The sequence below is a fragment of the Colossoma macropomum genome, unplaced genomic scaffold, assembly GCF_904425465.1.
Source record: "Colossoma macropomum unplaced genomic scaffold, Colossoma_macropomum, whole genome shotgun sequence".
NCBI classification, from domain to species: domain Eukaryota; kingdom Metazoa; phylum Chordata; class Actinopteri; order Characiformes; family Serrasalmidae; genus Colossoma; species Colossoma macropomum.
This window is the reverse complement of record NW_023494799.1, coordinates 34,980,204-35,003,416: the sequence shown is the minus strand read 5'-3', so window position 1 is coordinate 35,003,416 and position 23,213 is coordinate 34,980,204. Positions and strand designations below refer to the sequence as shown.

General features: G+C 38.6%; 1 protein-coding gene across 1 annotated transcript; it reads left to right on the top strand.

The window, feature by feature from the left end:
• Nucleotides 1-695: 695 nt before the first annotated feature.
• On the top strand, nt 696-23,200 carry tpcn2 (two pore segment channel 2). The gene is made up of 26 exons (XM_036586530.1): nt 696-1,082; nt 1,252-1,427; nt 4,065-4,120; nt 4,820-4,896; nt 5,184-5,361; nt 5,516-5,632; nt 6,792-6,898; nt 6,983-7,055; nt 7,321-7,420; nt 8,503-8,568; nt 8,688-8,752; nt 8,861-8,967; nt 12,004-12,085; nt 12,190-12,276; nt 14,599-14,718; nt 15,300-15,359; nt 15,523-15,651; nt 15,774-15,820; nt 16,232-16,331; nt 17,323-17,394; nt 17,499-17,572; nt 19,086-19,191; nt 19,436-19,518; nt 19,629-19,710; nt 20,111-20,202; nt 21,393-23,200. Exons 2-26 carry the CDS (start codon nt 1,286-1,288, stop codon nt 21,469-21,471), a joined length of 2,301 nt encoding a protein of 766 aa, XP_036442423.1. The 5' UTR covers nt 696-1,082; nt 1,252-1,285; the 3' UTR covers nt 21,472-23,200.
• The last annotated feature ends 13 nt before the right edge of the window (nt 23,201-23,213 follow it).

The window sequence follows — 23,213 nt, the reverse complement described above, 5'->3', positions numbered from 1 at the left end:
TTGCAACAAGGTTACACAAAGTTCAAATCAATTTTATTTATATGAAAGTTTTTACAGTAGACTTGCACTTAACATCTATGGAGCTCTTAAGGTGACATGGAGATTATTTTTAATAAGACGTCACCACAAATTAAGCTTCTCATAACTTGTCACCCTAATGTATCAATTTGTGGGCTCAATATAGTAATTTGTGTATTCAATACAGTAAATTGTGGTCTGAATATATTAACTTGTGGCCTCAATATATTAATTTGTGGCATCAATATATTAATTTGTGGCCTCAATGTAGTAACTCATGGCCTCGTATATTAATTTGTGGCTTCAGTACAGTAACTCATGGCCTCAATATATTAATTTGTGACCTCAATATAGTAAATCATGGCCTCAATATATTCATTTGTGAAATCAATATAGTAATTCATGGCCTCAATATGGTAATTTGTGGCCTCAATATGGTAATTTGTGGCCTCAATATAGTAACTCATGGCCTCAATATAGAAATCTGTGGCATCAAAATATTAATTTGTGGCCTCAATATACTCATTTGTGGCCTCATCATAGTAACCCCTGGCTGCAATATATTAATTTGTGGCTTCCATGTAGTAATTCATGGCCTCAATATATTAATTCCTGACCTCAATATAGTAACTCATGGCCTCAAAATATTATTTTATGGTCTTAATATAGTCATTTTTAGCCTCAGTATATTAATTTGTGGCCTTATTAAAAAAATAATCACCATGTCACGTTAGGGGCTCCGTAAACATCTATACTTTTTGAAATGTTTTGGAAGAAGTATTTTGGAGGGAGACACTTTTCTCTACACTGTCAGCCACAGATGTTATTACGACAGGCGGTAAAAGTTCTTGGACAAACGGGTCGCGTGCCAATAACACTGAGTCACGCGGCGTTTGTAAGCACTACTGAGCGGCCAGATTTCTCACAAAACCGAGGAGGTACAGGAGCACAAACACAAGCGGGCAAACGTGACATATGAGACTGGAACATGGGCGGAGTAGATTAAAAACAGCCCTCCCGTTGTTGTCCTGAACAGAAAGCTGGAGTTGCTGTCGTCAGCAAAGGTAGGAGCGAAACTGTTCGCGTCCTGTGAGGACCCCCTCTTTCTCTTTCTCTCTCTCTCTCTCTCTCTCTCCTTTCCTCAGAAAGCTGACGAAGGAGTGATATTTCCCTCTTTTTACGATACATGTCCCACGCCCGGGAGTGACCGCTGTTACATTCCTCGACCTGCAGACAGGTTTGACGGTGTCTGGAGTTCACAGAGTTCATGGAATCGGAACCGCTGTTGACCGGGAGCGTGAGCCGGGGCTCAGTGGACTATGGGTCTCGACACGGCAGTCATTCCGACGCGGAGTCCGCGGAGCCTCCAAGGACAAGAACCCCCTCCTATACAGCCACTGTCCATGAACGTAAGTTCACTTTAAGAGACTGCCTGAGGCGAGTAAGCTCAACTACACCTGGCACTGGTTTCAAACTGTTGGTGTGTTCAAGCTTACCGTACCCTTCAGCACGGCGGGTGTGAGGGAACTCCTCAGACTTTGGCGGACAGAGCAAATTCAACGTTTCGTTCTCTCCAGCTTGCTTTCTCTTCTGGCTTCTTATTTCAAACTAGCATTCGCGCAAAAACGTGGCCAAAGTTCGCCTGCACTGGTTGTAGAGCCAAACAATTCGTAACGTTGATGTTCAGAGGAAAGCTTTCTTAATTATGAGACTGAAGTTGGCTTCCTATCTACCAGCTTGTCGTTCAAATTTTCCGGTCCACCTTAAATGGTGCAGCAGTTGCACTCTAACGCCTGAGGCGCCAACAGGGAACTGCAGCACCGTTTAAGGTGGAACGAGTAGCTGAGTTCAGCATCGTTTTATAATTCCTACAGGCCTCAACAAGCAGGCTCACATTTCCTTGTTTTCGAAAGTGAAATGTGGTGTCCACTTCTGAGTTGTGGCGATAGAGTATTACCAGTTTAAAAATAGACCGACAATTTCTGTAAGAGGTCATTTGATAAGTGAGGAACCTTTAAGCTGTCGTAACGAACGCTGACAGCTGAAATGCAACATGGGATGAAGTAAATCTTTAGATTACGTATTGAAACTGAACCCATTGCGCTTCTAGCATGTTTTCCTTTTGCTGTGCACTTGGATAAAGTGACCTTGTTGCACTTCTGGCTGAAGTTACCAGAGTTAGAGACATTATTGGTGATTTTTTTGAATCCTGATATGATGGCTTATGGTAGAATTACTATCTGTGGGTTAGTTCTCAGTGTTACTAGTACAGATATGCCAGGGAGGAGCGCCCATTTCCATGTGGAAGTGTCTGTTCTGTCATACATCTTCCAGTATGTATCTGGGGGAAGACTGTGACTCATACAGTAAGATGAGAGTCTGTGTTTAGAAGTGTTTGTTAACAGCAGTGCATAAGCAGGCAAACCTAATGATAACTGTGGTGGCAGCTTGTGTAGATGATTTGTCTACTCATCCTCCAGAGGCATAGTATTATCCGTGCCTGCCTTATGGAAAGCTAGCAGTTATGATTTTTGCCTCAGCAGCACTGAGACTCTTTATGCTGTGTTCTACATGTTGCTGCTGTCAGAAAAAACCTTGCATCTCCAAAATGATAACTTTTACAGGAGAATGAAAAAACATACTTTACTTATAATGAAAGTCAATGGAACCAGACTTTTTTCCAAGCAAATTTTGTCCATATCTGTTGGTCCATTCTTCATGAACGTTACACACAACGTAAAAGGCAACAGGTATTATCAAATTATCTCAACAGTTGAAAAACAAAAATGGAGATGGAGATACGAGGTTTTTGTCTCTGACCACAGCGACATTCAAACCCGGCCCCCATCTGACAGATAAGACAGCCAGACATATGCATGCTACGTAATTCAGTTTCACTTTGAAATCATCATACACTCTGCCTTCAAATTTGGCACACCAGTCAACTCTGAACATAGCGTAAAGAGAGGCATAGAAGGCAGACAGTGAAGGCGTTTAGAGGAAATGTTCACATACTCTACTGTCTTACAGTCCTTGTGCTTGAATGCTTTTCGGGAACTCGGTTCAGCCTGGTTAACTGTAGAGTTCAGATCTTTTACCACTGGCATTTCATCATCATTCTTTGATATATTTGCAGTTCTCTAAGGATCAGTTCATGGTTTCGGTGTTTTATGATAGTTACAGGAACACCATGCCAGAGACCTGGAGTTACATCCTGTTTTTAAACCAAAGCCTTTGATTTCACTACGAGCGTTTGGACATCCTGGTTGATGATCTATACAAGCTATCCAGGAGTTAATACAGCTCTTGTAAACCTTCTCTTGCAGTGCATACTTGAAGACCTGAGAGCAGTGTCTCTGAATTAAAGCAGCTCTCCAAGGGAGACAGGACTGAAGTTCCTCCACAGTGATGTGAATTATTAACAGATATTGAACTATAGGCTGAGACAGGATATAATCATTGAAGTTAAAGGTCGGAGGAGAGAAGATGAATACATATATAAATAAATAAATAAAATTACTCTGGTGCTGTAATATGAAATACTGCAATCACAGCGTGTTCCATAACTGGCAGCAGCCCTATAGAAATCGTCTTATCTGTCCATCTGCCTGTCTGTCTGTCTATCCAAGTTTGTTTTTCCTTTTCCCTAACTATACCAAGACATAGCATCAGGTCACTTGGCTATATTAAGTCACCTAATAACTTTTGGAAGTGAATCTACAACTTTGGGACTAATATCAATAATGTTTTTTGAGGTCCGAGATTTTCCCTTATTTTGAATCAGAAACGTTCTAACAAGCTATGGCCATGGATATGAGAGTACACATGGATATGAGATTTACTGTATTGTTCCTGACAAGCAAATTAAAAAATGTTTGCAATGTATTCTTTAAAAGACTGTTACGATTAGCTTATCGAATATAGTGCTAAAATGAGTGTGTTTATCAGGGTAGGGTAGCATTCAAAGGTAGTAGAATTAAAATTGTTCTTAAATCGTTTTTCTGCTGTTTATTCATGCATAATTTTTTTGTTTGTTTTTTGGCAAGATGATGGAGACCTTTATATCCAGCAAGCGGTTGTATTCATTGAGGATGCCATTCAGGTAATAAAAATAAAATACCTAAGGCTACGTTCACATTACCAGGTTGAAGTGGCACAAATCCAATTTTTGCCCTAATGTGACTCAGATCTGATGTTTTCAGAGCTGTGTGGACACGCAAATCTGATCTTTTCAGACCTGAGCCACTAGATTGGATACGTATCCGATTCTTGGCCATGCGACCTTAATGTGACACTCAGATCGAAATTCATGTGCTTTTTTTTCCACTGCGTGTGCACCATCATTCAGCGTTACCATGGCAACAGCGCCAAACAGAAGTTAAAGCCTGTAAATGGTGGAAAAGCAGCACATCTCACCTTTTTCTCCTTCGTCTCACTCTAATAATGAACAGCTGAGAGCTGATAAGAGTTAATTATCTTCACAGCAAAGCTCGTTCTGCTCGTTAGTTTGTTTGATGATAACACGTGATGCACATAATTTATTCATGTGACACTACTGATTAAGATGTGCGTATGCGAGTCATTTCAGGACGCCGGTTTGTTTACATTAATGACAGATTTGAGTCACTTACCTAAAGCAGTGTGAACCATCACGTCAGAGAGAGCATACTTCAGCAAAAAATCGGATTTGAGCAACGAGGCTTGTAATGTGAGCATAGCCTAAAGCTGTTTATTTGGGTTGTTTATTTTGTTCTTTGTTGTACGTCTTTGTGGTGTGTTGATTGTGTCTTTTTCTTGACAGTATCGGTCCATCAATCACAAGGTTGATTCTGGATCTTTACGGTTATACAGATGGTACTACTCCAGGATATGTCAGTGGTAAGCAAGCAGCACAAGAAATGCAACATCCTTCCATTGTTTTATTTCAGATCTACTTCTGAAACCATTTATTGTTTGGATCACGAGGATTGTTAGAGGCCAATGATTTTATTCTGTGTTAATATGACTGTTGACTTTAATCAGCAAATATTTTTATCTCTCCTGCATTTGCTTGTAAGTGTAGTTTTCCATAATCATGTAGATACACATCACCATCAATTTTAGGTGAATTGTTGAATGCATTTTCTTTGTTGATGACTTTAACCCATTTTCTGTATGTTTTGAAGGGGTCTTGGTTTCACAATTGCTATGATCCTTGCTCTGGCCTTTGTGGAGAAACCCTCATCTATCTCTTACACGTCGGACCCTCGCTACCGGCCTACACCGTGGGAGCCCCCATGTGGGCTGACAGAAACTATAGAGATAGTCTGCCTCTTAATCTTTATCGCAGATGTTGCTGTCAAGGTACACTTCTGAAAGTATTCAATTGTAAATAAAAAAAGTCTCAAGCAAAAATTAAGCAAGTGGAATAACTACACAAACATTTATACACATGCATGTAGTAGCACCTTGGTTGTGTGTCATGCTTTTGGTGAACTTTCTGTTTCACATTCCACAGAGTTATGTGATTGGATGGGAGGAGTTCTGCATCAATAAATGGCTGATTGGCTATTTGGTGGTAATAGCAGCATCAGTCATTGATTGGGCAATAACTGTTAGTATGGTCTGTAATGAGGTGAGTTTATCAAACAGTGCTCAAACCTTTTACATCTGATCTTCCACAAAATCTTGATAGCATTTAACACTTCATGTACACTCTATGTTGAAAAGTACATTGTCCATTTTATCAGCTCCACTTACTGTATAGGTGCACTTTGTAGTTCTACAATTACAGACGGTAGTCCATCTGTTTCTCTGCATACTTTGTTAGCCCCCTTTTAGCCTGTTCTTCAGTGGTCAGCACCCCCATGGACTTTCACAGAGTAGGTACTATTTGGGTGGTGGATCATTCTCAGCACTGCAGTTACACTGATGTGGACGCTGTTGGCTGGATATTTTTGGTTGGTGGACTATTCTCAGCCCAGCAGTGACTATGAGGTGTTTAAAACTGCAGCAGCACTGCTGTGTCTGATCCACTCGTACCAGCACAACACACACTAACACACCACTACCACGTCAGTGTTACTGCAGTGCTGAGAATGATCCACCACCCGAATAATACCTGCTCTGTGAGGGTCCATGGGGGTCCTGACCACTGAAGAATACGGAAAAAAAGAGCTAACAAAGAATGCAGAGAAACAGATGGACTACAGTCTGTAACTGTAGAACTACAAAGTGGAGCTGATAAAACGGACAATGAGTGTAGAAACAAGGAGTTGGTCATATTGTTAGGTCTCAACGGTGTATCTATACCAAATAATGCCTTAACAAGCTATGCAGTTTGTGCAAAACATGTAAAACTGCAATATATTCAAATCTAGTTGAGACAGTTTCACACACATGCTAGGCTTAGCAGTAAAAACAGTACCAACCGACACTGCTGTTGAAGACTGCTGTGCTGTGCTATATGATAGAAAAGCCACTCCTTACAAGTTACAGTGCATGACAACTCTGTTACGATTGCATTTGACCAGTCAGTGGTCTGCAGATTTCAAATGTGCTGGTTTGGTACGCTTGGCACCCTGGCAAGAGGGGTAACCAAATTTGATACAGGTACTTAGTAATGGTATTTGTCACTTTGACAAGAAAATTATGACAACATGTGAGATCCTGAATTTGTGACCAAATGGTGTCATACCGCACTGTTCAGTGGAAAAAGAGCTAAATGAGTGCTGCTTATCTTGCTTTAGTGGTTTGGTGGATGATAATGTTCCCTTTTTTCTATGATCCTGCAGACCATACGAGTCAGAAGACTGATACGGCCCTTTTTTCTCTTGCAAAATTCCTCCTTAATGAAGAAAACTCTAAAATGTATCAAGAGGACTCTTCCAGAGATAGCAAGGTAACAGGGTTACAGCATTAACTGATTGTTAAACTACTATTGGCCAAATCCTGTTTCATGTTACATTATATTTTCCTTTTATAGTGTGATCCTGCTTCTGGCGCTACACTTGTGCTTATTTACCATGATTGGTATGCTGATCTTCCCCAGATCAGAGGTAATTATGGATCAAATCATTATTTACCCTGCCTTCTGTTCGCTCACACAGAGACTTAAGGCACCCAGGCATGCTTGAGGTGGATCTTCCGTCTAACAATCAATGTCATTACAGTTGCGAACGGCAAAATTTCATTTTCTTGCTGCAAGTGAACATTTCCATTGTGTTCTGTCTTTTGAAAGTCAGAATACTTGATTTTTAAAATGTAAATGATGAAAGTAAATGACGAAACAATTATAGTTTTTGCTGTCTAATGTATCAACAGGATCCAAAGAAGAATGGGGAATGGGAGACTTACTTTAGAAACCTACCTCGAGCCTTGTCCTCTCTGCTTGTGCTGCTCACAACAGCTAATAATCCAGACGGTAAGATTTGAGTAATATTTTGAAATATGAGTGAGCTGTTTACTGGGTGTCATGACAGTCGTGTCAGGTGGCAAATGAATTATGTGTTGTGCCACAGAAAATTTTATTACTGTCATGTGCTCAATCATGACTACGGCTAGTTTGTCTCTGTCTTTTAAACGAGACTGTGAAAAAGTGGAAAATTTTACATGTAAGTCAGGTTTTCTCATTCCTTTGTCTCAAAGCCAAGTGTTGAGAATGGAATGAAGTCCAGTTCCTCTGGAACATGTTGCTGTATGGGTTAGTGTGCATTTTCCTCCTAAAACTATATTCATGACCAGCAGTTTCTCGTAAGACTAATATGGGTAGTAGGCCACTCGGTGGTTCAGGCTGCTTTCCAGCACCTAATGGTCAGCAAGCTAGTAAAAATATCACAGTACAAGGTGGCAAAAGACATGAGGTTTGTGAGCAAACAGACAAAATGCACCAGCAAAGTAGTGTCATGTTTCATGTCATGCCTAGATAAAATCACTTTCCTTTCAGCTGAGCATTTGCAAAAATAAACATTTAATTTTTAAGAAGGAACTGGACAAAGCATACAAGTGGTAAATAAATTAATAAAATAACATGACATAATGAGAGAGTATTCAGTCAGTTACTTGCTGCTGGGAAGTTTATGCGGTATACTTTTGTTGGTGTTGGTGGTAGGATCTCTGTAAATGGTCTAAATCTATTGGGGTCTGTAGTGATGACCTATGCAGTTGTTCTGTGTGCTAGCAGTACTGAAGATACCCAAGATACGCTCATACACCCATACATATTTGGGTGTTTTGGTGTAGTTTATTATTAAAGTGATCTTATCACTTGTTACATCATGTTGCCCACTCTTGTTAGCACTTAAGAGGGAAATGCACATTGAAGGGCTGAAGAGCAGCACCCTGCACATAGAGCTTTACCATTTTTGTCTCAAAACAGGGGTCTGAAGCCCTATTTTAGTCTAGATGTCTAGGAAACCTGTGTCATTTCCTCTTAAATGCATGTTTTTAATGCAGGTTCCCTTGTTTTGTAATATTTCTGTCCTTTTTTTTTCTCTCTCTCAACAGTGATGGTCCCAGCATACTCTTTGCATCGGGGTTATGCCCTGTTTTTTATACTTTTCAGTGTATGCGGTAAGTTTTCCAGACTCTGTATTATTTATTAGTACATGTAGTAACTCATCATTCTGTTTTACTCATCATCTAACTGCTCATTACTCATCTTTAACATGTTCTGTGTTCTTTTCTTTCAGGAACTTATATCTTGATGAATTTACTCACTGCTATCATATACAACCAGTTCAGGGGGTATCTTCTGGTAAATGTGTTTTTCAGTTTCACTTACTTCCACTTTCTGTGCTTATATTGCTTATATGAGCTTGAACCCCCCCCCTAAACTTTCCGACAAACATTGCTTTATTTTCAGATGTCAGTGCAGACATCCATAATAAGGAGGCGTCTGGGGATCCGGGCTGCATTTGAGGTGCTGTGCTGCAAGAGCCAAGGCCACGCCAGTAACTCTGAAGACCATGAGTAAGTCCCACTGTCCTCTCTGTTTGTGCAGATTCAGTGGACACCAGCACTCGCTCAATCTCCTTGCCATAATACTCAACAGGGCTGTTGGATGTACAGCCCACAGCTTTTAAAGAAAATGAGTTTAATTACAAATATATCAGTAAAATGCTGTACTCGATGTAGAACAGTTCGGTTTGTTAGGGGGAAAATGTTGCATGGGCATTAAATTGAAACCTGAGCCCAATTTGGAGACCTGACGAGGTCTGACGAGCACTGCTAAACTTTGAAGCTGCTTACGTGTGATAAGAGAAGGATCGTCACAGATGCTTTGCTTTTTTTATCAAGCCTTTGATGTGCTAGAAAATTACAACACTTTGCAACCTTCTCAGAAAGCTGACTTTCGCTTTCTTTAACTGGAGTGAGGCACTCTGTTGTCTGAAACTTCACACTAGTAGGTGCTGCGAGACGGCTGCATCCATGGCAAATGTGTTGCTGAAATGAGTGCCGGTCCTCCTGTTATCAGAGTTCAAAAGACTATTGAAAGCTGTACACTGTACGTGACCAATGTGCTCTTTATCTGATTTCACAACCAGGTCATAATTTTTCCACAGTGAAGATGTTCATGACTCATATGGAATTTTAAATAGTTCCCCTTTAGCAAGCTTTCTTCTCGATATTGTCCATGGTGAGCGTTTAGTAAGATGGACTTGGATGCTTGCATACTAGACCAGAGATGGAGAGAGTGAGAGAATGAAAGTATGTGCATAAGATAAATTTTCCGCACTCATGGATATTTATGTTGAGATATTTCTTCAAAAAAAAACAAGTCAGCTACATTTATCATTAGAAAACAAACTGGCCCATGAGAGGTGAACATAAGTAAATTTAGTACCTCACTTTAAATAAGTTTCATTATCTATGTTGCTTTTATCTTTTGTTCAGTTGACTGATAAATCCAGTGTACTTAAAATAAACAGAGAAACCTTTGTTTTGAATCTGGTTATTAGTTCTTTCTGTTAATTCAGAGTAAGCCTGTGTTTTCCTGTAATCTGCATAGTGATGTTCTGAATTTGATGTTGAACGATTTTATCAGCACAATTTCATACGATTGAGGCACTGTTGTCTAGATAATAATTATATATGTCTACATGATGATAACGCATCACATAATAATTATCATTCCACAATTGTTCTTTGTGTTGATATTCGTGGATTGTTCTGCAAGCCTGTAAGTTGTAGTTTCCTCATTTGTCTGAGTGAGATATGAGAAAACAATCTGCCAAAGATGCAAGCTTAATTAGATGTAACCCTTCCTTTTTGATAATCTTTCTTCGGTTCATATGTACCCATGTGTTTTTTGCCTTAAGAAGGGAGCACCTGTTAAAACAACCCAGAAATAATAAGCTAAGGGACAAGATGAGGCTATGTCTGAAAACAGCTTTCCTGAGGCCGCATATGTTAAACTGGAAAAATAATTGTGCGCCAGATGTGTATTAGAGATGGAACAGTATGAAAATTTAATATCACAAATTTATTAGTTATTTGTATTATCACAGTATTAAAATATGCTGCAAATGTTCAAAAAAGAACTGATACACAGCCTGAAGTCATTTCACAAAGTTTTATATTGACACCACAAATAAAATTAGCTGCACTGTGCACTTTTTATTTGCATAAACATAAAAATTATAACATGGTCAACACCTTATGTAAATATTTGAACACCATATCAAATGTCTATTAACATTAAAGATCACACCATGCAGCCATGAGAAGCTCATACAATGAAAACATGAGGGTGTTGTAACTTTTTAATGTTATTTTAGTACAGACAGAGTTTAATATTACTGCTTACCCCCGATAAGCTGAAATAGCCTTTCAAAATATCCTTTTTTTTTTTATATGAAGGTAACATTTTCTGATAAAGACATTTAGACCGTCAAACTGCCCTGCCTGTAGTTTAATACAGGGCTGAAGTCAGCTTCCTATTTGCCAGCTTCCTGTTCAAATTTACCCTTTCCACCTTAAATGGTGCCACAGTTACATCCTGGCACCTCAAGCGTTATAAGAACTGATGGACCATTCAAGGTCTAATGGGAAAATTCGAACAAGTAGCAGACGAATAAGAAGCTAACTTGAGCTTCTTAGTTTTAATGCTGGTAGGCTTTTTGAGGTGATTTAAGCTATAAAAATATCCTCCCTAAGGTTTTATGTATGAAGCTACCTATAAATATGCGTTATGGTAGCACAATTCCCGTATGTTCTTGGGGGGAACAATAACATGGACTGCGAGCGCATGTTGAGACCGCATCAGGGCACATTTGGCACTGTGTATATCTAAGCCTTGAGAGCTGAAATGCTGTTTTTTTCTGTTGGTAAATCTTCCGCATGTTTTGGCTCTGTGCCTCCATTTGCCTGCTGTCATTTTTAAAGGAACCTGCCTTTGAAACACTGCTACTAATTTACACATGGTTTTGAGAGGAGGAGAAGATTACATGCAAATCTGGTAGCCTCTTGTTGCATCAATGAACTTCAGTAAATCAAGTGGAATATGTAAACAGCTGCACCCTCAGTGTCTCCATCCATTTTCTGCACAGTCCTCCCTCGAATGCGTATGCATGAAGGAGAGAAATGCTTTTTGCATCTCACCTTGTATATAAACTGTGTTTAGACTAGTATGGCAGTTTCACAACACACTGTGAGGAGGAGTCCTATTTGTGCCTGAAACTGGCCCAAAAGGCTTAGTACAACTGGCTCTCAGTGTTTTAACTAAACATCATGTGCCATTTTGGGGACTATGCTAGCAGTCCTTCAGGTTAGGGAACACTTGGGTGGGCAAATTTAATTATAATTCCTTGGTTTTGATTTTCAGTATATGAATGGATAATGAGTCGATATTTTTTTTGGATTCATGCTCGGATATAAAGCGAGTGGAATCTAGGAATGTCTTTTCGGATGAACAGCATGGGTCACCTTCTGATGTCCACTTCTGGAAGTAAGCCATTTGCACCACTAAGTGATGTGTACATCTCATGTTCTTCTGTGTGTGCTTAGAGAGGGGGTGCAAGTGAACACCGTGCTGGAGGTCATGAGCAGAGTGCAGATGAAGTCTTTCTACAGACAAGCTGTCATTAAGGTGAGTCCAGAGTTTCAATCTAGATCATTTAAGCATTTCCCTGTATGTAGGCTCAACAGAGCTGCTCTGGAATGGGCTGTTCCATTTGTTGTCCTGTCCTTTAGGCTGCTCAGCAGTTCCGTGATGGCTTTCTTGACGGTGAGGCTTTCCAGAAACTGTTTGACGAACTGGACAAGGATCGTATCAAAGAGGTAGGAATTTCCCCTTTGAACAGTTTTCTGTTGTGGGAAGTCATTTTTTCATAAACATCTAGATACCATAATGGAAACTTTGCGTGTCATATTGTTTCCTGGTGCATCATTTATAGTGCAAAGAACTGGAAAGTCTTGGTTATAAAACACTTGGAATAAGGGGTGCACAATATGTTGTTTGTTAATTGTTAACATGATGTTTGCCTTTACAGTGCTGATATCATAGAAGGCAGCAATATACAAATGACCCTTCTAACCTATCACAATTGTTTTTTTACTGTGTGCTGTGAGCATTTTGACTAATGACAGCTTCAGGGTACCGTTTCTGTGGGTATTTTGTAGAATCAAGGTATTTATGTAGTCCAAAAGTCGGGAAGTAAAATATTTCAGCAGAAATAGTGTAGGCCATTTTTAAATCATGTGGCAGTGCATTTTTACAATGTCCATTACAATGTCAATTACAATGTCTATCAAAGATGCATTTTTTTTTTATTTGACTGGGACAATACAGATAAGCATTGTTACATAAAATACAGCACATGTAATGTATATAGGGCATCTAGCTTAAACTAATTTGCAGCTCCTGTCCCTGGTTGGTCTTGTAGAAAGAAAGATTATAAAGCCAAAACAACTGTAGACACACTAAAGTTTAAAACAGATATTATATCTGATCACAGATGATCCAAAACATAATCTGCTTTATCCCAGATGTTGGACAACCAAGGTTTATCGGTGCACAAGGGGCAATCCTGTCTGATCTGAACCGACAGAAGGGCACAAACCACAGATATGTTTAATGACAGTTACAGGAGGAAAGTGTCGCAGTGCACCTGCTGCCTATGGGGCTGTGTAGATGCAGACCAGTTAGAGTGTCCATGCTAACCCCTGTCCACTGCTTATGCAGTGTGGGGAGAAGCCGGTGGAGGGAATATGATGCTCTGCTGGAAGACCCTGGTCCGCGCGTTCATGTGGACGACAGTTTGTCATGTGCCACCCACTTAAACATCATTGCGGACCAGGTACACTCCTTCATGGCAGTGGTAGTCCCTGATTGCAGCGGCCTTTTTCAGCAGGATATTGCGCCCTGCCGCACTGCACACATTGGACTCATTTGCCAACCGTTCTTGAGAAGAAATTCCTTCTTAAAACCCATTTATGCAGTTTTCACGAAGATTCTGAGATTCACCAATGTTTTCTATCTTGGGATTTGTTCTTAGGTAAGAACAGAATCTACACACACTCAAGAGCGCAAAGGTGTGAACAGTTCTGCGGTTTAAGAACACGTCATGGATCTGACGTAGACTTTTTCTTAGGACCTTTCTCAAGAACACATTTAAGAAAAAACCTAGGAAGATGTTGGAGGATGAGGCCCATTGTTCAGGAATGGTTTGAGAAACACGACGAAGAGTTCAAGGTGTTGTCCTGGCCTCCAAATTCCTCAGGTCCCAATTCGATTGAGCATCTATGGGATGTTCTGGAGCAACCAGTCCTATCTGCGGCGACTCCACCTCACAACTTACAGGACTTAATAGATCTGCTGTTAACATCTTGGTCCCAGATACCACAGGGCATTTTCAGAGGTCTTGTAGAGTCTAAGGCTGACCAGCAGGTCAAAGCTGTATTGGCAGCATGCAGGGAAACGGTGTATTAGGCAGGGGGTCATAATATTTTGGCCCACTGGGGCGTGTGTGTGTGTGTTACATTTTTAACTGAGGATCCAAAGTAATTCCTGGACATTTAAACTCCTTGGCTTTCTCAATTCTTCAGCATATATTTACACATCCTCCCTGTTCTTTTTGTCTAATTAAAAACACATTGGAACTGTTTTAGTTTCTAATTTAAAGTCAGGTAATAATTATTAAGCCACTGAGAAATCCTGACGATTTGCTCATTTAATAATTCTGCTGCCTTCTGTGGAGTCTTTGCTGATACATAAATGATCGTAATTTCCGTACATTTTACGCTCTGTCCCTTTATTTTTAGATAAGTCATTTATGTAAAAGCAAAAAAGCAAAGGACCCAGAACTGAGCCTTGTGGAATGCCCATACTTTAACTTTGAAGAGATTACTTCACATCATTTACTTTAACACATCGGCTCCAACATTCCAAATATGACGCACACCAACCTATGGGTTGTTAAGAGAAGCTTCTAAAGTTTGTTTATAAGTATTTTATGATTTATAGGATCGAACACTTTCTTGAGATCTAAAAATACTGCTCCCACTGCTTTACCGTCATCCAGTGAACTTTTAATAACCTTTAACAATAACTGTGATGCTGTTATTTCCTTCGTAACATCCAGTCTTTTTTTTGCACACCAGCACCCACCAAGTCCAGAGTACAGCTTGCCATTACTACAGTGGATCCAGAGTACCTGTAGTCATTACTACCTCACTGTGGTGGGAAATGTGGTAGCACTGGCAAATGTCATCTGCATCTGTGTAAGTAGCGTCTTTCGTATTTTTTAAACAAATATCCTTAGATATTTTCTAGTGTCACCACAAACATTGATTGATTATATTTAGATTTTTAAAGGAGACACAATGAAGAGAAACAGGAATTCATCTGTAATGATTAGTGACACCTTGTGGCTATTGTGTGACACTACAAACTTTATTAACTAATGCTCATAAATCTATGATTGTGAACACATGTCGCTTGGCCTTTCTAATTCACACATATACTCTTAAGTAATAAGAGGCTTTCCTAGAGACATAACGGGCAGTTGTCTTGAAGGTAAAATCTTTCAGCCGGTTGCTAAATTGCGTAAAGTGGATACTTACAGAGGTTTGGAACAACAGAGGTTGTGAAACTAAAGAAGACTGGTCATTTTATGAAGTTCCTTGTTTGTTTTTCTTTGTTGATTGTATTTGTTGGAGGCATATGAATTATTTGTATATGAACTTTTTTTATTTGTATATGAATTAAATACATTTTGCTGGCATGTGTCTTATGTCTGTGTGAATAAGACCTTATGCAGTGTTATTATTTAGAAAACTCTATGAACTCCTATGTTTTGCAGACTGTCTTGGTTCTAGATTCAGAGAAGATTGTGTCTCAGAGGGATGACTACTACATGGAGGTAACTGACTAAATGATAACTTACTGTACATCTATACTAATCTTATGCTAAATTTAAGACTTATTCATTTTCTGTCTAAAATATTACCTTCAAAACATTTTTTTAGATGGACAAACATTACGTTTGAAATGGTGTTAATGTCGTTTTTTGTTTTTTAATCTAGGTCATAAATTGTGCTTTCATCCTATATTACCTTTTGGAGATGGTATTGAAGCTGATTGCCTTTGGTTGGAGAGGTTACCTCTCTTACAAAAATAACATCTTCGATGGGCTCTTCACGGTCCTCCTGCTGGTATGTTTCATATACATATATTTTATGTTTTTTTAGAAAAAATAATTAATTGTTTCTTGTTAAGACAAACTGCAAGACTACAATAAAAAGCATAAAATATCTCTCTATTTTTTGTCAAATAGGTTCTCCAGGTGGCTATTTTTATCACATACAGGATTTCCTATCAGTTGTGAGTATCATTTATTTGTTTAATTTACAGTATGTGCAAAGCTGTATGATAAAGTAATGTACTTGATGATATAGTAATGCACTTGATCACAAAATGGACAAAATACAAACAAAATAGTGCTGTGATGACAGTGGAACATCGCAATATGCTCTGCAATATACTAAGAACACCTTATTGAATCAATAACGTGACTTACTTAAGGATCGGCTAACATTATTTTGACCAAACAGTACCTCAGTTCATGATGCTCAAAGTTCACAGTAAAACATGCTGATTGGTTAGCAGACTCATTTACATTATGCCAACTGTGATATCAGTACTACAATCAACAAATGATACACTGCAATTGAAATATATCTGTTAATTTTTTTAAACATTTTCAGTTTAAAAAATGGTGACTATTCTTCTCAGGATACCAGTTCAGAAGGGCGTGATGTCCCTGTGGGAGATGGTGCGTCTGGTCAACATGCTGATTGTCTTCCGTTTCCTTAGAATCATCCCAGAAATCAAGGTCAGCAGCAAAACCTTCGAATGAATGACTTGAGCATGTTTGTATGTAAGAGGGTCTGTCTATGTCTGTTTATTGGCAGTGCTTTGTCACCATCTAGTGGTTAAAACTGTGTATTGTATGTACTTAGTAAATGAACGTAGAGAGCAGCCAAGCTGCTCAGCTCTTTAGCAGTTTGACCACATTTCATGCTACATATTATGGATGTATTGCTTTAGTTTAAAGAGGAAATCTGCAGATTTTTTTTTGAATTAATTAATTTTTTTAATTTCTGCATAATTCAATCATTTAGACGTAAATAAAGTTATACAGAGTTTTTTTTTATAGTTCCTTGTAGAGAAACATATTCACTTATATTTTCTCCACAGTGGTGGTTATGGGAACCAGGGGTCGTGATTTAGTAGATGTGTAATGTTGATAATGGTAAAGTAGTGATAAATCTATAAAACAATGTTCCTTAGGTGACTTTTTTGCCTTACTATGCCTTGCATTTACCTATCTACCATTAATGTTAATTTAAAAATAATATATGTTTTAGGACAAAACCTTCTCAAAACTATTGGAAAACAGTGTCTCGGGCATTAGGCAGCATATTTGTAAGTGTTTTATGTTGTAACTTTCTGTTAGGGAGCTTTTAGAGGTATTAATCTCTTCATATGTCTGGTTCCTGTCACCACCACGGTGAACAATTCTGACTCAGTACGTTTCTCTATATTGTAATATTTTACATCAAATCATTACTGAATGAAAGTCTGACGGACTTTGATTACATCTTAACCATTTTAATTATGCAGAAATGTTGAAAAAAACTATGGAATTCTCTATTAAGTTCTATGGTATGATGTGTTCTTTAAACCATCATATATACTTTTGTAAAATATGCATAATAGTATGTCTACTACTATAACTACTACTACTACTACTACTACTACTACTAATAATAATAATAATAATAATAATATACTGTTAATTTGCATTTTTCTTCTGTTTGTAGTTGATGGCTCTGGTCGCCAGTACTCTTGTGGATCTTGTGAAAAACCTGCGGGCTTTTGCTGGCATTCTGGTGGTAAGTGACCTCAGATAGAAAAGGCAGTGCTTTAATGCTGTCAGCCGTGACTGTTTGAGGCGCCAGTCTTCACACATATGACTTCCCTCTGTTCTGTGATGTAGGTGGTGTACTATGTGTATGCAGTTATTGGTATCTGGCTGTTCCATGGAGCTATTCCCCCTCCAGGAGGCCCAAGGTACAGTCTAGAAATACACTGGTTGGAAACAGTTACTGTTACTGTACCAATGTGTTTTAGTTCTCTTCTGAACTTCTAAAGGGGAATTTCACTGTTTTCTGGGAATTTTCACTGTTTCCCCTGAAATTTCAGTAGAAGGTAATTCAGAGTGGTTTGATGTGAAAGGCGCCATTCTAGAGAAACTTGTCAATACTTACTAGACGTCTGAAGAGTTCAGTGCCTCTAATAGCTACCTCACAGAAAGTTATTGTATGAAATGGTTACAGATATGTTTCCCTAATGAAACATTTGTTTTTTGGTAGTTGTGACATATTTTTAACAAGGTGTTTTAAGGTAAAATCATACCCAAAGAAAACACATGGCACTATTTTAGCATTATCTGCATTACGTATAAAATAAAGTATTACATATAAGACAGAAGTAGGTTCACTGGTCATTTTGGGTAGTAAAAAGGCTATATTTGGTTTGTAGACATTGCAATCCCTGGTTTCTGTCACCACCACTGTAAAACGAAGAAAATCTGCATCAGAGAGTTTCTGTACAGTGCACCATCTTGCATCAAAACACTCAATTACTTTTTTCCAGTTATTTGAAAAAATTTCACGTTTCAATGATATTCCCCTTTAACGATGAACTGCCAAAACACAATCATGAAAAAGCCAGATGTAAATGCAACCAAGACACCGTACACCTCAGACAGACACTACAGGAAGTGGTTTGAGATGCATTGGAAATACAGCTGAGAGCAAGAACAGTGCAATACACTGTATGTTCAAACGTTTGTAAACACCTGCTCATCCAACATTTCTTACTAGATTAAGGGTATTAATGGGGCATTTGTCTCAGCAACAGCTTATACTCTTCTGAGAAGACTTTACTATAGAGTTTGTAACATTGCTGTGAGGATTTGATTGCATTCAGCCACAAGAGTGTTACTGAGGCCAGGTACTGATGTTGAATTTTTAGTTCTGGATCATGAGTGCCCCTCATTTCACAGATATTGGACAGATATTGGATGGAGCTTTACCACTCTAGAGAATGAAGTTCCACGGCTTCACAGCCCAATGATGACGAGATTTATACATGCAAAGATTTATACAGAGCTTTTAATTTTATAGAATTCATAATTGATGATGTAAACTACATGCAACATGTCCCATCACCTTTTCCACCATAAGTGAAAAAGCTGCAGCTGTTTTTTCTCAAATTTATATAAAGTGCATAATTGCAAAGATCGAATTTCTCTGGCAGCATTGATACAGTACTGATATATTGATACAGATTTCTGTCAGTCTGTATTGTCTGGACAGTATCCAGATATGAGATGCGTAAATAGGCTGTGGATTAACTCTACCAACAGAGAACATCATATGTACAGGCTGTACATGTTATTAGCAGTGTTGTTTGAAAGACTCTACTTGGTGCTTTAACCAGCCATTCCTGACTGAGGCTTTAACATCTATGCTATGGCTTCTAACTGTGAGTGGTCTTGAATTATGTGTATCCCTTGTAGTATGGTCTCCAATTCAAGTATCGAGAACGGCACATCCAACTTTACCATGGAATGTGGCTCCTATGAACAGCTGGAGTACTGGCCAAACAACTTTGATGACTTTGCTGTAAGTATAGCAGCATGAGATCAGTTAATAAACTAATACAGACTGATGTGGCAAGGATAAAAAGAAGATAAGAAGTCAGTTCAGAAGAAAGATTATTGTTTTTGTGAAGTTTATTTTACATTCATTTATGTTATGTATATAATTGTGTAGTTTAAATTATTTTTTGTTATATTAACATTGATATTTTAAGCATAAGCAGATTTTAGTGTTCATAGTGATCAGTCTTTTTTCTCTTTTTCTTCAGTCATCTCTAGTTCTTCTGTATGACGTCATGGTGGTGAATAACTGGCAGGTCTTCATGGACGCTTATACTAGATACACTACCGAGTAAGGCAACAGCTCCAGAAGCTTAATGGTTTTACTTTTATGGTCTTTGCTACCTTATAATTAACTTTGTCTCTGCAAATCTGTAATGACCATGACTCTGCTTGTCACAGGTGGTCAAAGGTGTATTTTGTGTCATGGTGGCTCACCTCTTCTGTCATGTGGGTCAACCTGTTTGTGGCACTCATTTTGGAGGTAAGATGATATTGGCTGCTATGAATGTTATTTTACCAAGAATGAATTTCCGTTTTATTTTGTTTGTGGGTTTAAAAAAGCAATACTGAACAGTATTGTTGCCATTTTTAAAGCAACTAAAACTGACTTAGAGGCAGTTAGAATTAGCAGTTTAGCAGTTTGCATGATGATAATACATACTTTAAATTCTTTTGCTGGTCTCACTTACAGTAAGAAACTGAGCCTGATAGACACTTATCTATATACTTTTTGCCACATTGTGCTTTTATATGTTCCAATAATTTCTTTTAAAGGTCCTATTTCGTCTTTTTTATTTCCATTTGTATTGTTTGCCTGTTTTGTAAGCAGAGAATGAATCATCAGAATAATTACTAAATTACTCTATTGTTTAATGTTCCAGAACTTCACCTACAAATGGGACAAGAGTCATGCATTAAGTGTATCTGATGTGGAAAGGACACGCTATGAGACCACAGTGCAGCGGATGTTCAGGTACGTTCCTCTGGGTTTTATCGCTGCTTTGCTGCTGTCAGAGTACCCTGTGTCACGTGTGTCACATTCTAGTCCTGGCAGGCCGAAACACTGCAGACTTTAGCGCTCCTTCTTATCTAACACACCTGATTCAATTCACCCGCTAATTAGCTAGGCCTTCATGAGCTGAATTTAGTATGGAAATGCTAATCTCTGCAGAACTGTGGCCTGGAAGGACCACATTTTGACATCCCTGCGCTAAATCATTTTGCATCTGTTGCAGTTTCTGTCCTGTGCTTGACAATTACTTTGTCTGAGCATGATTTAGACTATTCACATTTGATTCACCATGGATTTTATGTGCTATTTTAAGGTATATTTGCAGGCCCTCAGGCTGCTTTTGCATTATGGCTAATACTGGCTAAAGTTTTTGCTGGAGGCTGCTATGCATGATACTGTTTTGGGCCTTGAATCATTCATATGTGATCTGATTCATCTAAAGAGAGAAAGCTTTGGCATTGCCACTCAGAATTTGAGGTACAGTGTGATTTCAAAGATGCATAGATATATTTTAATGTATACATATCCTAATATTTTAATTGTTCAGAGATTTTTAATGGCAGGTTGCTATTGTTTATCTGGATATCTGCAAAATAACCATAAGCAAGCAAGGAAAGTCACAGTCTTAATAATACATAATGATACATAGCCTATTTAGGTTATTTCATTGTTAGACAAAGGTGCTGGTAACAAAAATGCTAATATTAAATGACAGTCTTTAGTTTAAATTATTAAATCTGAAAGTAAAAACAGCTGCCCGTTTGCAGTTTATCTAGTACAAGCCAAATTTCCCAAAAATGATGTCTAGACAGCATCTTTCAAATCATTTTTTACTTGCATTAACTCAGGGTATCGGTAATTGAGATGGAATGGCTTTCTTACATATTGCACTTTCACTGGCATTCATCACTGTGCTGGCTTGCTTCCACAAATGAAGGCCATTGATTTGTCTCTTTTTGACTGTGTTGTGTGTTGGGCTGACTGTCGACCCCTGATTTTCCTGATTCTGCGAAACTAGCTTGTTTCCAATCCCAACATGCCTAAGACACTTTCACTCACCCTGTAATGTCTTGCCGTCTTAGTTACCTCATCCTATAACATCAAGTGATGTAACCATCTTTATATTCTCGCACCTCCCACTTCCTCCTCAGAGAGCACGTCCAAGAGCCAACTCAGGAGGAGTTACTGGTCCAACTTCAGCAACACCCCCATCTCCACCTCACTCGGTGACCCTAAGCCCCACCACACAGCCACAACCACATGTGCCAAATACTCCAGCTCTCCACCATGTCCCACTCATGGATGCACGTTTACATTTCCACTGGACCCGTGCTGGGAAGTGTAGTGTTTGTACCCCTTATGGGTCAAGACTGCTGTTGTGAGTTTCATCTTGTGGGGCATTTTTATCTTGATGTTTTTAAGTGGCCTTGATGCCATTTGCTGCTGGGTTTTCATTTTCATGTGACTTGTTTTGTGTTGAACACAGGACTGAAATTGTGAGACATGCTAATACCCTGCAGGCACTTTTTTGTGTGTGTGATTTTTATTTATTTATTTTTTAATGCTTTTAGGACAGAATCTATTTGACCTTTCTTTTTGGCTCAGTGTCCTGGGCCAGTTCAAAGTGAAATGAGCCTATTTTTTATTTTTTTAGACTTTGTAGGCAGATTAAGTTTTAATACAATACAATTCAGTGTGGTGCAGGTTTACCCAAACTAAGGAAATAACATCTTGACGTTTGTCAAGCAGTGTAATTTGTAATGTTTTCACCTTGAGCATCTTTTAAAGCTTGGGTGGTGTTCATTACATGGTCAGCTTGAGTTCACATCTCACTGACAAGCAAAATGCTAGTAGCATCTTTTGGCTACATTCAGACAAACAGCAGCCAACAATTGCACAGCAACAGCACGCTGATATTTGGAGCACCTCCAGAAACACTTCTATTTCAGTGCTGTGCCAATCACTGCTGAGATGTGAATAATTCAGCATTGTGGATCAGCTCTGTAGAAGTACATGTTTAAAAGCTTGTGAAGGGGCTTTAGCCTGGATCTTTTTGCACACTAATATGTTACCATGCGTATATAAGTGGCACCTTACAGAAAGCAGTGTGACAGCCATGACCTCAGAAAAGCAGATGTTATTTAGTGTAAGTTGTAAGCTGTCTAGGGAGGAAACGCTGACCTGCATTTAGTTTGCCTGCTCCTGTCCACATTGGCCAAGTCAACATTAGCTTTTACAGCAGGAGTAAAGCAGTGGGTGGCATGCTGATGACCCTGCTAATCCATTCCCAGATAACAGTGAATAACATACCGTGCAGTGTAAAAGTAATGAAATGCAAATCGAACCTTAAAAAAAATCTTTTTTTTAACAAAATATTTATGATTGCTTGGTTGTCATGATACGGTTCAAACTTTAACAAACCATTAATGAGCCATTAATTACTTTGAATTCTCCATCTTTGGCAGACTTTTAGCAAAACTCAAATGTAATGACTGAAATAGATTTCAGTTCAGAAAAAGAACCACTGTGAGTGATTACTTGACAGAGATGTTGATCAGACAAATGCAATATGTCAATGTAGCTTGTGTTTACACTGTAGGCTATTACATAATCAGATCATTTTGAACAAATAATGTTGAACAGCTGGCCCCTGTTTTGGAACACAGTTGCATTTCCACAGTTGAGGCTGGAATGAAAAGGGACAGAGCTTTTACTTCATTTCTACAGAGGTGTCATTAGTGTGTTTAGTAACTCTGTGTGAATGTAAATATGATTTTAATGCATTTTTTTTTTATTGTAGCTAAAAAGTCAGTATGGATGTATTGACTAATTTTAATGACTTCATGACTTTCAGTGAAGACTGTAACATACCTTATCATATCATATGTCTTTGATACCATCAAGTGATTCACAATGTCATGAAATATATGAACTAAACTTTGATTGCTGTAACAACTGGTTTAATTTGTCTG

What these genes read in the sequence shown, in the direction of transcription:
- tpcn2 (XM_036586530.1), top strand. Translation starts at nt 1,286, where the DNA reads ATGGAATCGGAACCGCTGTTGACCGGGAGCGTGAGCCGGGGCTCAGTG. An exon ending in AACAGCTAATAATCCAGACG is followed by an intron (nt 7,421 to 8,502) that starts GTAAGATTTGAG and finishes CTCTCTCAACAG; the next exon opens with TGATGGTCCCAGCATACTCT. An exon ending in ACAGTGCAGCGGATGTTCAG is followed by an intron (nt 20,203 to 21,392) that starts GTACGTTCCTCT and finishes CTTCCTCCTCAG; the next exon opens with AGAGCACGTCCAAGAGCCAA.